Raw genomic sequence first — 18700 nt, forward strand, 5'->3', positions numbered from 1 at the left:
AAAGTAACTTTACTGAACCACTACACTTGATTTTAGTTTTAAGGTGCTCATACTTGAATATTAACATTTTCTTTTACCTGATTCAACCACTCCCCTACATCTCAGACAGAAATCTTTTTATGTTTTACATTTTTAATGCTGCATTCATTACCTCCACCAAGGAGGTTATATGCTCACCCCTATCTGTTTGGGATGGGTTACAAAGGATGTGGTATGGGTAAAGAAGAATCAATTACATTTTGGTGTGGATCTGGATCAGGGGGCCGATCCAGGATCTTTTATTCACACTTGTGCAGGGGTGTGTAGAACTTTGGTGCAGATCCAAATAAAAATCCAGATCAAGTTAATCTAAATGTGTTTTCAAAATGGGACTGTTGGACCTTTGACTTTGAACATCATTCTGCACAATGAGTTAATTTACATTTAAGAACATTTCAGTGGCAAATTTCCTTTTCGTTTAAATACAAATTTGAATGCAAGATTTAATTGTAATATATTTTTTTTTTACATTCATGTATTATTACTTTTATCTAAGAAAAGAATCTGAGTAATTTTTCCACTATAGCCAGTTTTAGTATTGTTGAGATCCAAACTCACTTACCAACTCATGCTGCTTACAGTCTTCAATACAAATTGGCATATTGAAATATATATATATATATATAAAAAGGTGCAGCGTTAGAGTGTCTAGAGACAAGACAAGACACACACATGTCCTTTGTACAAAAGTTTAATTTAAATATCGGCAGGCAGATGATGCCATTCATCACATAGACAGGTCTCACTGTGTTTATTGCTCGCACAATTACAGCATAAGGATTACACTGCTCTTTATAAGAAGGCACAATGGTGAGAACAGGGGAAATTGCTCTTTAAAAAGACAACCCTATAATTTACTGCCCAACTTTCCCAGGTTAGATCCTCGATTCTCATACTCTTATTTGATACAAGTACAAGTGACACCTTCAAATATAACTTACCCCCAGCAATAAGGCATTATCCAGTGTTATCCCTTCCTCTTCAGTCATCACCCATGGAATGATTACAAAGCGATGTGCTCAACAGCAGCTCAAAACCGAAGCCACGTTTGCCAACAACACCTGAGCATATACAGACTGCATAGACAGCACACATCCGTCCACACCTGCACCCCAGTGGGACAAGAAGAGGGAAATCAAGCCAACAAGCACAATGAACATCTTGGAAATGATTCTCAAATCAAAGGCTTTTTTTCTCGAGACCAAAAGCCTCACAAGGTGATCACAAATACAAAAAGTGCATCAGAAATATTCACTTAAAGAGGCTTTGCCCTTCTCTATAGAATACAATTAATACTTTATGGCACTGTACAATCATGGGCACTTGTGCATTGTGCATTAACAATATGAATCTGCTATGTAGAATTCCTCCACACAGTAGAAATTCACACGTGTGTGTGTGGGGGGGGGTCAACATAGGTCTTTGGCTCAATTAACCTTTGGGCTCATTGTCCCAAAAATAAAGTGGTACCCTCCTTTTGCATAGCTTGTGCATTTGGCATATTACAGGGTCTTAAAGAGTGTAGGGGAAATTATATGAATACATGAGTGGAACAACACATCAGCACCTCTTATAAATTCTACAGCTCTTTTTAGTGGAATCCCCCCCCCCCTGCATCGAGAAAACACCCGAAGCACAAGGCCGTCACTGAGTAAAATGGAAATAGAAAGAAAAAGGCACACTTTGTGTAACTTTGCCCAACCAAGGTAGTTGAAACAGCAGCAGGGACAGATGGCTATTCTTCAAACCTGCCATTTCCTGAGACAAAATTCTGCTTATGTGTGTGCGCGTGTGAGAGAGAATGCAGAGAGCAAAGGTTTCTGTGACAAACATGCTCGTGTGTAGAGTTAGCAGTCCAGAGACGATCCAACCCGAGCACCACGGGCAGGTTCAGGGGAAGGGAGCAGAGGGGTCTGATGATGCGGCAAAAGTTCAGAGCTTCAACAGGAAAACCCCCACCCCCTCCTCTCACTCCATCCTTTCATTGGATGTACAGGACATCACTCTCTTTCAGGCCAAAGCGGGTCTTGTACTTGTCGAAAAGGCACTGGAGAGACTGGATGTACATTGCATGGTAGAGATCCACCATCTCTTCAGTTGGCTCCTCAATTTTTGGCACTGTGATCGGCTCCCCAACTATTAAAAAAACCAAAAAAACATGCAGAAGTGAATGAAACAAATCCAACATAAAAAAGGCTGAAAATGTTTGAACAAGTGTTAACCATTAATGCACCCTTGTGGCTGGAAGAAGCAAATATTGACAGTGGCTGTTCAGTTCATCTGTGTTGTTTAAATCTGACCAAACACTCAAACCAAACAGTAGCAGACAAACTTACCGATGGTGGTGATCGGGTTGCAAAAAGGCACGATGCCCCAGGAGTTTCCAAAGAAGAGGCCACATCCATGGAAAAGACACGGGGCAAAGCCTATGATCTTCTGTAGTTTCTTCTGGAGATATCTCCAGTAGGTTCCCTCCTCAAAGATCACCTGCTTGTAGGCGTCGTTCTCTCCGAAGGAGTAGACTGGAACCAGGTCAGACCTGAGGGGAATGGTTAATGGACTGCATTTATATAGTGCACTGACACAATAAAGCACACACGCTTCTATGCGCAGTTCTTTTTCTATTCCTACACGATCGGCACAGGCGTCAGTGGCAATTTGGGGTTCAGTATCTTGCCCAGGGACAGATTGCTTTTGACTAAGAATGATCTTTAAGACATTTTTTGTTATATTTATTTATTGTAATATTTATCATACTTTCTTCATCAACTACTATATCTCTTTAATCCCAGCTTTTATTATTCTATTTTATAATTTTTATTCTTATTTTCTTTTCTTTTAGTTTATTAAATAATTATTTTTTTTATCAAAATTTCACTGCGTGCCTCAGTCTTAAATGTTTTTTAATTGTTTTTTTATTGTTTCTGTTCCTTTTTCTTGTTTATTATCATATTGTCAATCATATGTGAAGCACTTTGAACAGCAATAACCGGCATGATAGGGGCCATATAAACAAAGATTGATTGACCTCAGAATGAAGGAGCGAGGTCGAACCACCGACCTTCTGGTTAGTGGACGACCCTCTTTACCTCCTGAGCAAGTTGGTGTCAACAAATGTTCATCTATGAAAGCATTGCTGACTAAGCCGAAAAATTGTTTGTTGTGCAGAGCCTCATTTCAAGAAAGATCTCCCCTCGAAACAGCAACAATATAATGAAATAAGTCAGTAAAATATTTTACAAGTATATAAATAAGTAGTGATTAGTGTTGAAGACTGAAGGATAACAGACTTGTTATGTGTGTGCTTTTGTGAGTATGTTTGTTTTGTAAAAGGGGCTAATCATCATGAATCAGTTGAGGTTACTGGTCACAGAGGCAGGCAGTGGAAGTTCCCATGGAATTTGTGTGGCTTTATCTTCAATGTTACTGTTGTTTCTGCTCTGGTTAACAATAATGCAAAAGGGTATTGTGTAATAAGGAATCTCTCTGGATTGTTATCAGCCTACATCTGCAGCCAATCATAAAATTCATTTTTACAGAGAAAGTTGAACCTTGAAAATTTTAGTTTTTCATAATGTTGTTATTAACCGCAGCACCATTTTCAACACTAGTACTTCAAAACTTGTAAAGGTAGCATCAGACAACCCTCATCAAAAAGGTAACATAGTTTTTCTGAGAGTGATTTTTACTCTCTCTGGATTTGGGAGATTCAAAGTCCTAAGAGCTAAAACTGTCAGTATCGTAAACACAGGATAAAATCATTATTATGAAATAATTGTATGAGGCATAACACATTTTTTGTTTCTTCTCCCCTTGTGGGATGCAAGTCAGGAGTTTCGTCCTATTTGTCGTCTGAAACATGGATTTAAAAACAGAAACCTTCTTATGACTGGTTTCAAAACCACATAGCATTACATCAAAACTGTAAAAGCTCCATAAGGTGAACATAAAGTGACCTCAATTCATAGTCTGGGCTTATTTCAGCTGGAATGCTAACCTGGTTGTTACGAGTGAAGTTCTGCATAACATGTCTTTTCTAGCAAACTCTAAGCTTCTTTGGACAAGGTGCACCCAGTGATAATCCTCAGCAATATAGAGGGAATCTGGCGTGTTTGGGTTGGCCACGTAACCTTTAAAGGGATAGTTCACTCATTATATACTCACCACTATGCCTTAATGTCCGCTGTGATTAACGCACGAACATGGCTCCAGAGCAGGATATCAAAGGGCATTTAGGATAAAAACATGGTATAAAACGCTGTTTCAGGTCAAATTTGAATGTCGGGTCTTTCGGACACTTGATGAGGGGCAACACTGTACATTCAGTGTTCTCTCTGATGTAATGTCAACCTTACTGGGTGTAATAAATCTGGGGTTTTAATTATTCCAATGATTCACTACAGCCCTGAGAGTGACATTTATGTGTGAGCAGATTTGGTCATGGCCATGTCTAAACGCTGTATCCGCACGTGTCCTTGTGTTTGCATGTTGTGAAGCCAGCTCACCCTTTCTGCAGGGCCAGCCTCACGAAGCCTTTACGTTTCTTCAGGTGGACAATGTTCATTCCCTGTGTACAGTGCAGAGACTCCGCTGCACCTCCGACAACGATGATCACAGCGTTTCCTGTCCCGCTATGCGACAGCAGGTAGTCGATGGAGTTCCTGTTCACTGGACAGATACCTGAGAGGGACAAACGAGGAGATCATTGAAATTGCAGTCAATAGGCTCAAAAGGCTAATTTATTATACTAGTAGATCTGTTCTCTTTTATACAACAGCATATTTGGGCCATTGTAGGTTAATAACCATAAAGGCTATAGCTGGTGGAGTGATGCAATATTCTGAGAAAAAAAACTAAGATTTTCCAAAATTTAAGTCATGAATATCAAAAAATCGGATAATCCCTGAGATTTATGTGTTAAAATCTTTCAGGAAAATCTCAAATCTTCCCTGAATTTGCAGGAGAAAAAGTGAGTTTTTTTCGGTCAAGGAACCACATGGCTTCACAACCCAGGTGTTATCATCCTGATCACACAGCAGATGCACATTTGTAATACTGTGCAAGTGCTAGTTTTTTTATGTCTACCTATAAGGCTGTCAATATTACAATTCTAAGTGTTTTGGACTTTACTTAGTGTCTATACACACTAAGTAAAGTCCAAAACACTTAGATAATATAATATATATGATATATCATCTGAGCAGAATTTAACCAACCTTCATAAGAACTTACTGCAGCCCCAAAAAACAACCTGTTGTTTTGTTTTTTTAAACAGCAGAGGTTTTGTTGATAAGACTGATGCACGACTCATTACCACAAAAAGATGACAGAGAACTAACTTATCAACAACAATAACTTATCGGCCAGTGAAGCCTTTTGAAGCAACATGGGCGATGGCCTACAGTAACCTAGGAGAGGATGTACAGTACCCGGCAAACAGCTTCTTAGAACAGAACAGAGACCTATCAATCAGTAAAACCAGCACATCCAAGTAAACAGACGCCATATCAACTGTGCAATAGGACAAAGGTCAGCTCTGTTTCAGATACAGTTATCATTGTTAACAGACATTTCAAGAGTCCAAAGGAGACCCCACGGCTTCTCAAAGCGTCTCACCTCCAGACATCAGGTAGTCCCGAAGCACAGGCATGCGGAAATTTCCCGCCAGCGTCGCCAGGGAGGGCTTGATGCCCGGGAATTTCTTGGAGAAGCCGGTGGCCTCAGTCCCAAAGTTGCAGAAAGCGCCGAAACACAGGATGCCGTGAGGGTGGTAGCCAAATATGTAGTTCCGGCTGGGCAGCAGGTTGTGGGTTTTAATGAGCTGAAGGACAATGGCACAAAGACGACCAAGTGAGAAGCTGATTTCAATATGAGGCACACAGTGCTCACAGAGCAGATAGGAGACATCTCAGGAAGCAATATGGCTCAAAGGGAAGAGGGCAGAAGCAGTGCAGTTTGCAAAGTGTATACTAATATATACTATACTATAAGTGTGATTTGTTTTCTGCCTCGTTCAATTTATATATATAAATAAATATTTTCAATTATAAAAATGACAAAGGAAAAAACTGTCTAAGCTCTAATATATACACTGTGGAAATACAATAAATCTGTGAAAAGAAAAATCTAAAAATTATGTTTGGTTTCCTGAGTTGTTCCTAGATCTGATTCACCACCATCAACATTAGATAGATTTTTTTTTTACATAGTTATAAGGTATATATATTCTGTCTGGAAAGGGACACAAGGAAAGGAAAGGCATTATCAGCTCAAATCGGACTCAACTCCTCTGCATGTTCAAGTACAGTCATAAAACATCCAGTGTACATGATGTGCATATGTTCAGAGTAAAGTACATCTTTCACCCTTCAGTATTAGTTCAACTCTTGGTTTCACGTTGAATCTGTGAACCTGCAGAATCTAATAAGAAACGTTTTTAACCGTGCTCTGATCCCCGCTGTAGATTTAGATCCATCAGTGTGTACACAAAGCTGCCTTGGGAGCTGCTCAAACAAAAGTTGCATAACCACATTAGCAAATGAGCTCACATTCAAGATCCCCATTAGCACCACAGGACACCTGTATGGCTGCCATGGTAGTGGTCAAGGATTACAGTGGGATCAGGGAAACCAGTGGATTTAACACCTTGTCTACTTAGGAGACAGTAAAGAGTCGGAGGCTACACCCACAGAGATTCACTGGTTGCTGCAGGAACGACAGAAGAGTCTTTGTTTCTGGAGCTGAAGAGAACTTGCACGTAACAGTCACACTCCAGATTTCCTGCAGTCCTCACTTTGATTTTAAGGCTGCTTCAGACTTTGACCAGTTGGTTTCCAACTCATGAGTACCAGTCAGAGGTTCATGATAGAGAGAGAATTCCACTGATGCAAAGGTTTGGTTGAAACTTTCTGTTGCTGTGAGAAGTTTATGTGAGTGGACGGAATGAAGTGGTCTCCAAAAGGCATAAAGTGAAAGATGAAATTTGTCAATTCGAATATTTCAAGCAAGATTATTGTTTTACACAGTTTTAGAGTGAAACAAATTTACTACGCAAAAGAGATTTTAGGTCTCAGATAATTTTTTCACCAAGTTCTCAGAACTTAATTGTCTTGTGACGTTCGTTCACAATCACCCGGAAAGGGCAAATGATAAAATTATAAAGCTACGACAACTCCTGAAAACAAGCTCCTCTAAGCAGCAGGCGAATAAATAAGTAATGCCCACAAAACAGGAAGGGACAAGAAGATAGCAGAGTGTTTTCTGGTGACTGTTTCTTCAGTTTGAAATGTAATTCACAAATGGCAGTTAAGGGGAGGGGGAGGTCAAATTGAAATCTAGTACACCGAGAAAACTTTTAGAGAGAAATGATCGGGGAAAATCAAAACCCACAAAAGACTTTCATGGAGGAGTCCTAATTTTTTTTACTGCGTCCTAACCACAAGCTTCAGCATCAGAAGTTTGCAAATGATCTAAACAAGCCTGATGCATTTTGGAAACAAGTCCTTAGGATTGATGAAGTTCAAATGTATGTTTGAAGAAAAAGGGTTCAGGATTTCATGAAAACAACACGTTTCCAGCTGTTAAGCACAGGGGTGACTCCATCATGTGTTTCAGCCACAGAGGGAAAGATTCTGGGAGAAAACGCTAAAGATGGAAAGAGGATGGCTCCTACAACAGATCCAAACAAATCTACCTCAAGAGGCACAAGCCGAGGGTTTTGCCGTGGCCCTCGCAGTCCCCCGACCTAAACGTTTTCTTCTGTGGATAGACCTCAAAAGAGCAGGAGGGACAAGACGGCCTAAGAGTCTCAGAAAAATGAGCCTTTTTCTAAGAGGAATGGGCAAAAGAACTGCAAGACTCTCAGCTGCTACAAAAAGTGTTAACAAGCTGTGATACCTGCCCAAGGCAGTGTTACTAATACTGACCATGCCTCTTCAGATCAGGTCATTTTTCCTCACTTTCTCACATTTTGAGCTACGAGTCATCACTGAATGCACTTTTAACTCACTCAAGCGGATTAAGTTTTATCTACACACATCAGAACATGTTAGCAGATAAAAACGTTTCCCTACTGACACAAAACCTTTTTTCAGAGAGAGTTGTGAAAGCGAGCAGGTATCAAGCTTCTGAGGGACAAAAGAATGATCTCATCAACCCAGTGAGACAAACAGCTACATGGTAAACACAGTGCAGATCAATGTGATGGACAAAGTTCAGCTGCAGAAAGTAGGACTTTGCCTGTAGCCTGCAGCCTTCTGTAGTTCCTATTCTCTCTATGGTACGTAAACTCATCAGTGCCTGAGCACTGGATTGATTTGTATCACTTAAACTCAGTGAGTGATTCAGATTATCAAGAGGAGAAATGATAAGTGTGAAACAGTCTGAGGAAAGGCAAACGAAAGTGTGACCAACTACCAGAGGAATGCTCATTGGATCTATTAAATGATTATACATTGGTTAACTCTAATGTAGGCGACTACACTTACAGGGATGAGCTGTTGTTACAGTGACAATATCTGTTACAGACACTAAGGAGGATATGTTTTCACCCCTGTCCCTTAGATTGTTTGAACGTAAGTAAGATTATGCCAAAACTACAGGATGAACTGGGTGGAACGATGTGGTATGGCATTATTTTGTTGAACCATCATCACAAACATTCAGTAAATCAATAAAAAAAAGGAGAGCAGCAAAATCATCTCACTGGAGAAGCTGGAACCATAAAACATTTGGCTTTTTTGCTTAAAATATCTAATGATCCAACTGATTAGTTGTTGGTGATCCAGTAATTGATTAATGATAAGTCACTGCAGCCCTAGTCCGTTCAAAAGTGATGAGTCAATAAAATCCTATGATGACTGACTGAATCATGCAGAATATGTCCGAGGACACAGATCCTCCCTTGAACTTTGGCTTCTGTACTGACAGTTTAATCATGCACAGCTAGGGTACAGACAGCTCCTGCACGCTGCGTGTAAGTGGTTTACGCCTTTGTGAAAACATGCATCCTGTCATGCACAGACGCTCAGGGGCAAAATAAGCCCAGCACTGCTCCTCAGCCTATCAGGAGGGACAAAGTGTAAAAGTCACAACCAGCGTCAGGCCCTCTTAATCAACACGGGACAAGGAGCAGCATGGAGCAGACAGCTGATACCTGATCGAGCCCTGATAACGTTATGTAATGTCAAAGCTGTGCATGGCTGGAAATTGATGAGCTTGCTTAATGGCAAACATTATGCTCAGAGCCGAGCACATTTCATGGTTTGTTAATGACGGCAATCCTGGCGCCTCTGTGCCTCTGTTCAGCTCATGAAGACTGGGGCTGGATAATTAGCCAAGAAACTGACCCTGATTGGGAAGTAGTCTCGGAAATACGTCCACACTGTCCAGCTCCTCACCCAGGACGATCTCCTTCCACCTGAGGAGGACAGAACAGATTCGAAATCACAATTCATTCAAACTAGAGCTGTAACTATTAAAACTTCTTGTCTTAATACAATCTTCATATTTCCCCATGCATGTCCAAAAAGTTTTTAGCCACTGTGATTGTACTGGTTCCAGCATTTATATTATACAACATATACAGTATATTATGCATCAATATTATATCATCATAAACTGAAACTCTGTTGGAGTTTATCTAACTGAGAAAAGCTATATTAAGAGGAAATTCTCTCAAACTAAATGAAGCTATAAACATTTCTATATGCACATCGGAACAGTTTCTGGTGGCTGTAATTGTTCCTGTTGTCTAAACTGGCATCAAAGAGATCCCATCCTTATAATCAAAACTATAATATGTAATCAGTTAATAATTTTGTTAATACTAGAAAATGATCTTATTTAATGGTTGTCTTCATTTTGTTCCTTTTATTGGCCTAAAAAAGATGGTTTTCCATTTAACTGTATAACAACAAGAGAAGAAGCAATTGAGAAGCTAAAACCACAGTGTTTTATCATTTCTGTTTGATAAAATACATGAACTATCAATCAATTGTCGTCGATACATTTTCAATTGATCAACTAAGTGTTTTCAGCTCTGCAGTTACATGTATAAACGCCCTACTTCCTTTGTATGAAGCCCACAAAATGTGAAATGCTCCAAACATAATGTCGTCCTTGTTAGTGTGAACCCTTTCAAAACACGTTACACAAAGCAGATAAAAGTTAAGATATAGGCTCGTCTCTGTGCGTGTATTTATATGGTGTCGGACCGATATCCGAGACAAGTCTGTGCATTCATCTCTGTGCCATCACACTCACTTTCCCTTAATAGACTCAAAAAGTGCATCATCCAACTGATGCTCTGAGAAAAATCTGACCGACAGCTTCTCATGCATCATGCCTGTACATTTTCACAGATCAGTTTTCTCCTCACAAAGGGGATACGATTAAAAAAATGTCTGATCTTTAAATGCATTGCCTTGCTTTGGGGTGTTCCAGTCAAAGATGAGCCAGGCCGTGTAAATGGCAGCGATGAGCCAGCAATCAGTGCAGAACGTGTAGATCAACAGCAAAGTGCAGGCAGCACCTGGGTGGAGAGGAAAAGAAGAAAAAAATACATTTAGTTTAAAGTTTTAAAATGGCTAAAATATTCAATATAAAGGTCAGAAGCTTTATCAAGGGGAGGTCAGAGGTCACGTGTGTGTGCCCCTTAGTGTTTTGGCCTACTTCCTATGAGCCTATTGAGTCTACAAGCTCATTCCACTGGGTCTCTATGCCTTCTTACAGCTCAAGTGAAATGCATAGGAGCGCCCACACACAAACAAATTTACCCATGGCTAGGAAGCTGATGACCCACTGCAGCACAGAGAGGACCTGCAGATGTTTTTCCATCTTGGATCTGCAGGGCCAGAACGCCACTGGCAGGTCCTGCAGGGCAGAGAGGATACTGGAGCCGGTCCCTGGAGAAACACACGTGTGAGAGGAGGGTTAGTTTCATCAAAGCTTGCCAGAAGATTACTGTGGAGACAGTTGCGGGAGCTTAAATCGATGAGAATGACTGAGGTGACATTAAAATGCAGTTAAAGCACTCCACGGTTAAACCAACCGGAGGGTGAACATGAAAAAAAAAACAGGGTGACCGAGCTGCATCAGCGTACACGTCAGCCACACACACACACACACACACACACACACACACACACACACACACACACACACACACACACACACACACACACACACACACACACACACACACACACACACACAAGAGCTTCAGCTACTCACCAGCTCTTTCAGTCACCGGCCCATAAAACGACGCAGCTACATATGAGGAGACAGTGCACGTGCAGAGAGGGAGCACGAAGTAACGGACCCGTTAAGAGCGGCTGAAGCTACGGTCAAGCTCGCACCACCGAGAGAGCCATGAAGAAGAAGAAGATCCCCCCCCCCCACCACCCTCCAGGAAAACTCTTCTAATCCCATCTGTGCTCACTGAAAATAACCCAGCACCGAGCTGATGCTGGTAATACCTGTTAACTATCAAGCTGTGACTCCTTAACACTGCTCACATATGTCCCACAGCAGGCAAGGGTACACAGAGAGTAACCAGTTCGATTCCTCAATCTGCCAAAGGGCAGTATGTGTACAAGTCCTGCTCTGGGACACTTGGTCACTAATCCGAGAGGTGCACGAAAACCAGCAGGTCCTGCAGATGGAGCAGCCATAAAACCATAAGTCCACCTCAGTGAGTCTGCAACTGCACCGCCACACTCATCTACAGCTGCAGAGACGACTTTAAGCATAAATTCAATGTTTAATAATAAATTCCCTGTTTCATGTGAGAGTCTATCAACTCTGACATGAGTTGTATTAAAATGCAAGTTCCACTATGACAGATGGTGACAGGTCGCAAAGCCATCACTGAAATCACCCTTCTCATATTTACAATCTCATATTCTCAAATCAAAAGAGTAAGCAGCAGCAGCTTACAAATCACACCAGTGAATATATCTGGGTAGCACATAACTGTGACTTTATGGTGACAGTTCTTTTTTTTTATTTTTACACAGGGGTTTTTGGACCACTCAAAGTCTGCAACTTTATAAATTTGATTTCTATGGTATTTAAACAGCACTCCAATAAAACATTATGTGTATAATACTTTTGTGCACACATATTGGTATAAACATTTACATTGATAATACATTTAGATTTGAGGTTATTTTTAAAAAAAAGAGAAAAAAGTGCCTTTCACTTAATACCACACAGCACGACAGAAGCAAACTGCTGTCAACTTTAGAAAACTTTTTTTCGATGATATTTCTGCAGTGATCCTCTAAAATATTAATGGTATAAAGTTATCAATAATATGATATATACATATGCGTATAAAACACAATAATAATACATTTTTATTTGAGGTCATTGGATAAAAAGTGCCCTTCACAGAACACCACACACCATGAGCGGCAAACTGGCATTCACTTTTTAAACTTTTTCTACTTTACTTCCGCAGCACTCCTCTACAATATAACATATATATAAAATAATAATAATAATAATGTTACATGTAGTTTCGTCATCATTGTGTAAAAGGGGGATTCCACAGAATGGCTTGTTTGTAGTTAACCCTTGTAAAAGCGTCTCTCACCTTTGAGGACGCCTGAGTACGCAGCCAGAATGGTCTTCATGTCGGCTCCTTGGAGGATGAGGGAGCCGGAGAGGAGACAACGCACTCAGACGTTAGCTCGCTGCCGGGACGTTGATGGGGAGGATGGTGGTGGAGGTGCTGCTCACCGCTCCACAGTCATGACTGCCGTCCTCTGCGGCTGACTGAGGAGCCGAGCTGACATTTAACGAGCGCGGGGAGGAGCCAGGAGGCGAGCGGGGCAGTGAGGAGCAGTGAGGAGCAGTGAGGAGGGAGCAAAGTGTGGAGGTGAGGACGCCTCTGTCTGATGCTGCTGTTTATATGCTGGGGCTCGCTCGGCTCAAAGGTGAAGAGCATCGCCTGGCCCGGACTCACCTCCTCCACACCAGGAGGAGACGTGTGCGGAGGAGGAGGAGGAGGAGACCCTGTCAGTCCAATCACCTGACCCCCACCCACCGACTCAGTGCAGTGGCTGCAAGTCTGCTCCACCTGCAAACTGCCACCTTGTGTCCGAGCTTTGCTTTTCTGACCCATGGTAGGTTTGTTGTAGGTATTCTGACTGTGACAATAGTACAGTGTTCCTCTTTTCAACACCATGTCCAATATTACTCATCGTCATCATTAAAATATTGTTACATTTAATGTGTTAGTATCATGTGCAATCCAACCACCATCATGTGCAGTTGTACTTTCACTATCATGTGCAATATTACTTTTAATTTTTGAAGTTACAGTTAATGCCATGTTTTTGGTGTCATGCCCAATACAACCACTAGCCTGTGCCATATTACTTTTCATCATAATGGGCAATATATTATTTAATGCAATGTTTTTGGTATCATGTGCAATCCAACCGCCATCATGTGCAGTTGTACTTTCATGCAATATTACTTTTCATCATCATGGGCAATGCTATTTTTCATTATTATAATCATGTAAATATTACATTTATGATGCATTACATTATACATTTTACATTAATTCATCAAAAGTTACTTTTGATGTTATTCTATTAGACCCTTTCACTTTACTTTTTAAAGTGCTTTCTCATTGTGGGAACTATGATTGGAACTATAATGTGTTACATATTCAACAGTATGCAACAGTAGGGTAGTTATTTAATGTTCAATTTATTGTTAGCATTGGCAGCATTTGTAGTCTTACTCAATACAGCCCACAGTCCCCCAACACACACACACACACACACACACACACACACACACACACACACACACACACACACACACACACACACACACACACACACATGCCCCTGATGGACTCGTGAAGCCACAATTGATGTTTCATATTTGATGTTTAATTCAATTGCAACACAAGCACAAATCACTGATTTGAAGGTGCACGACACCATGCTGTCAGTGGACTGGTCTGAGGTCTGTTTTAAGGCCTATACATTAGGACTGCATACCCACCAGTTACAGGGATGCGTTGTGGGTCAGTGGTTGTTGCCATGTGTGGTTGCAGCAGACCTCCTCTCTGGCTTTCTGTGGGGCTGACACACATGCTGCTCCTTGCCAGCAGATTACTGAATGCTGTATGTTACTTATATTGCATATCAAATAGTATCTGCATCTGTGGGTTGCATTGTGTAAATCTCCTGCAGGTAGTGTCTGCCCTGCTATCTGTTGCCTTCGACAGCGACTGAGTCTGCCAGCTGGCACTGCACACACACTCCCCACACCAGGACCTGGCAGAGGCAGACATGTACAGCTGCAGAGCATGTTACAGTATGTTACATTGGCAGAGATAACATTGTATATGTAACACCTCAATTACCTGTTTACACATCGTGGTTCAGCAGCTCTCATGTACAACCCACTTTATCTATAGGGCGGATAGTCAATTATCTACTGTAAAGATACGACCTGTTATTATGTTTCCTCTGTCATTTTTCTACTCAAAGAATCAAAAATAAATCATGTTTTTTGTTTTCCTGTACAGCTTTTTATTTGTTTTAATTCATCGATAATGCTCGGGCTCATTTTCTAAAACATATACAGCATATTTGTACTAACTCAGAGGACCACTACTCCATTTACAATTTGTTTTCTTTCAGGAAAAAGTCCAGATAAGATGTGACCGGAAGGATCCAGTGAACACTTGTGTTGTACTTTGACCACTTTCTTGAAAAATAAGTCAATAATGTTGTTACCCTGACCTCATTCTTACCTGAGACCAAACAGTTGTAACCTGTGAGCAGAGTGGTCCAAACAACACAAATATACATCCAACACAACAATGCTTAATATCAATGGGTTCCCTTTTAACATCCCTTTTCACCTGGTTTGAGATGGTGATGGTCTGCTTAGTTTTAGTGCCAGTTTTTTTTATTCTTACAGTATTTTCACAATCGTTTGTGTCTTTTGCGTCATAGTTCTTGGCAACCATTCCCTTAGTCAGCCTTTTTCTAAGAGCGCACGCACACACACATGCACACAAACACACACACACACTTCTGGTCCAGTCTGTGTTGAAAGCGAGTCATTTCATTTTGAAATATCAAAGTTTGCAATCTGATATAAATAGTCTCTGCCAAAGTTCAGTCTTATCATGAGGGAACCTGATCCAACACCAGTCTGACCCTTTATATAATTAGTTTGGAGTTTATAAATCAATAAATAACCCATGTTTTTATATGTGAGTGTGTTTGATCTACATATGATATAAAAAAGCTTTAATCATAATTTATGCCAAGCAACATTTCACATGAATAGATAAATATAAAGCTGAGAAATTAAAGATCAATGATAAATTCTCTGTGTGTTTTTTATGTTGTTTTACATGTTAAAAAACTTAATTCAGTTTTCGTTTCAAATAGTTTAATAAATTGCACCTGAATGGAATAGAATTCCATTTTTAAACATTCTCATCTCACTTTCCCTTGGAGAGTGAGATGAAAAGATTAATACCATTCTTAAAATATGAGAATGTTAATATGAGATTATGAAGCTGCAGCCAGGAGACATTTAGCTTTGTTGTGATCTCTTCTTTGATACATCATTAACTAAGAGTACCAATGTAACAATATAAAAATACTCTTTAATTTGAGTAAAGGTACAGTATCAGGTAAATGTACCTCAAGTTTCAGAAATAGAATTATTTAGTCTGCAGCAGTTTGTCCCCTATCATTGAAAAATTATCACATACACTCACCGGCCACTTTATTAGGCACACCTGTTAAATTTCTTGTTTACACAAATAGCTAATCGACCAATCACATGGCAGCAACTCAATGCATTTAGGCATCTAGACGTGGTGAAGACGACTTGCTGAAGTTCAAACCGAGCATCAGAATGGGGAAGAAAGGGGATTTAAGTGACTTTGAACGTGGCATGGTTGTTGGTGCCAGACGGGCTCGTCTGAGTATTTCAAAAACTGCTGATCTACTGGGATTTTGACGCACAACCATCTCTAGGGTTTACAGAGAATGGTCCGAAAAAGAGAAAATATCCAGTGAGCGGCAGTTGTGTGGACGAAAATGCCTTTGTTGATGTCAGAGGTCAGAGGAGAATGGGCAGAGTGGTTCGAGATAATAGAAAGGCAACAGAAACTCAAATAACCACTCGTTACAACCAAGGTATGCAGAATACCATCTCTGAACGCACAACACGTCGAACCTTGAAGCAGATGTGTGGGGGATATTTTCTTGGCACACTTTGGGCCCCTTAGTACCAATTGAGCATCGTTTAAACGCCACGCCTTGTTGAATCTATGCTACGAAGAATTAAGGCAGTTCTGAAGGCACAAGGGGGTCCAACCCGGTACTAGCAAGGTGTACCTAACAAAGTGGCCGGTGAGTTTATATTAATACAGTAATATAGTGGAATCCATACATAAGTAATATTTTCACTTTTACATTTGTTCATGATGGAGCTTATTTAAACTATGTTATGCACAGTTGAGTAGTTTAGTTCAGTGGTTGCCAACCTGGGGTTATTGGATAAATCTGAGGCAAAAGAAGAAGAATATTGTGAAATATTGTATAATCTTATCGTTTATCAATGGGTTATTTCATTGAAACATTCTCAGAAGTCTAACAGAGCAATGTCTCTTTCAGCAAAAGTGCCAATAAGTCAGACTTATGAAACACGACAAAGGAGCACAGCTATAACCTTTTGTTGGGAAAAATGTTGATATCCACAATTACAATTTTTCTTTATTCTCATTTTATTAGCTTATCGTCTGTTTACTTCTTCTACACCACACTGTAACGAAACTTTATGAACAAAAAGCACAAGTGAACAATTAGATAGATTCAGTAAACCCACACTGATGTAATGATTCTTCTGAAGTCATGATTCCTAGAACCCTTTAACCACAGTCCCAGTTCATCAAATTAATTATTTCACTCAGTTTCTCCTAAAAACTTCTTTTAGACTTTGTACCTGCTGCAGTTTATCCCCAAAAGGTTGAACTGATACCACGTACAGTATTTAGTGGTACCAGGTTCAGGACTGTTTTTGGATGAAATCAGTCATATGGACCTTGACATGAGGCTTGTGTAACAATGAGTGGTATAATATTTTTGAGATCATCATCCAGTATTCAGTACACTCCATCGCTGATATTTTTTATTCTTCCTGTTACTTATGGTTCAAATGCCTATTTTGACATTCATTTTTCTTCATTGTGTAAATCTGTCATGATGTGATGAGTTCAAGTCTGCTTTTCACAGTTCTTACAGTTTCTTCTGTATGTGTTAGAATATGAAGCACCACAATGAATCTTACACATCTTGGTTTTGCATCCCATGTTCTTAGGTGATATACGTATGCACTGTACTGCATCTGCAGAGTAGATAGCCAATCACATGACTTTCTGTACTTTGACCACAAAAATACGTCAATAATGTATTGACCTTGACCTCGCACACACCCAGCGTAGAGCAACCTGGAACCAAACAGTGAGCAGCTGTGTCAAAACAACTGGTCCCAGTGTGATTTATGAATATACATTCCATCACATTAATGCTCTTAATATCAATGGGTGTTGTTGAGACTTAAAGCTGGTCCGTTGATTTCCATAGGTTTTGTCACGTTACCATTGCAGTTAACACTGCATGTACGATGACGATATGAAGGTGATAGGTCTGTTGTGACTGGGAACACACCAACACATACACCACTCTCCCTGATTTGACTGGTTTCAGCTGGTCTGAGATGGCAACTGATCTCTTACCTTTTAGCGCCTGTGTTTATGCCACTGTGCCGGAGGCAGCCAGTGGCAGGAGGCATTATGTTGTCAGGTTGTCATCCGTCCGTCGAACACAATGTATCAAGAACACCTTTGGTCTTCAGATTTGGTACAAACATTCACTTAAACTGAAAGAAGAACTGATTAGATTTGGGTGGTCAGAGGTCAAGATTACAAAACATGTTTTTGGCCTCTTGAACATGACATCTCAAGTCTTCCTTTGACCAGTTTCCCTTTGGACTCAAATATTAACTGATTAAATCGCAGTGGTCAAAGGTAAAATGTCAGACCTAATATAAATCTGGAAACTTGGCAGATACAATATTTTCACAATCATTTGCCTCCTTTGCATCATAGTTGTGCTGTAAGCTCATCTTTTAGTCACACACACACACACACACACACACACACACACACACACACACACACACACACACACACACACACACACACACACACACACACACACACACACTTCTTATCCAGACTGTGTTGAAATGTTCAGGGCATTGTCCAGTCTGCCAGTCATTTTATTTTGAAATATCAGTTTGCTATCTGGTATAAAAAGTCTCTGCCAAAGTTCACAGTCTAAAACCAGATTGAACTCATTCATACCAAGCAGACATATTTCACATAAATAATATATATAACATAATAAGAATGTATGAGTAATGATAAATTATAAAGGTATGGTTTCATTGTTGTTTCACATATTTAAAAATACCTCAGATCTTGTAGTTTACAATAGTTTTCATTTTAAAAAATATGCTTATTTGCTTTACTATTTCCCAACATTTCTGAATATTCCTTTAATGTCTCAAGGTCATAACACACAAACTGAAGAGAAGACAA

General features: G+C 40.2%; 1 protein-coding gene across 1 annotated transcript; it reads right to left on the bottom strand.

The window, feature by feature from the left end:
- Positions 1-714: 714 nt before the first annotated feature.
- Positions 715-12938, bottom strand: dgat2 (diacylglycerol O-acyltransferase 2). The gene is made up of 8 exons (XM_035179405.2): positions 12638-12938; positions 10815-10943; positions 10463-10570; positions 9387-9457; positions 5656-5860; positions 4545-4719; positions 2376-2578; positions 715-2175 (listed from the first exon to the last, which is right to left on the bottom strand). The coding sequence occupies exons 1-8, from the start codon at positions 12675-12677 to the stop codon at positions 2021-2023; spliced, it is 1086 nt and encodes a 361-aa protein (XP_035035296.1). The 5' UTR covers positions 12678-12938; the 3' UTR covers positions 715-2020.
- Positions 12939-18700: the final 5762 nt, after the last annotated feature.

Source organism: Hippoglossus stenolepis, chromosome 15, assembly GCF_022539355.2.
Source record: "Hippoglossus stenolepis isolate QCI-W04-F060 chromosome 15, HSTE1.2, whole genome shotgun sequence".
Lineage (NCBI taxonomy): Eukaryota > Metazoa > Chordata > Actinopteri > Pleuronectiformes > Pleuronectidae > Hippoglossus > Hippoglossus stenolepis.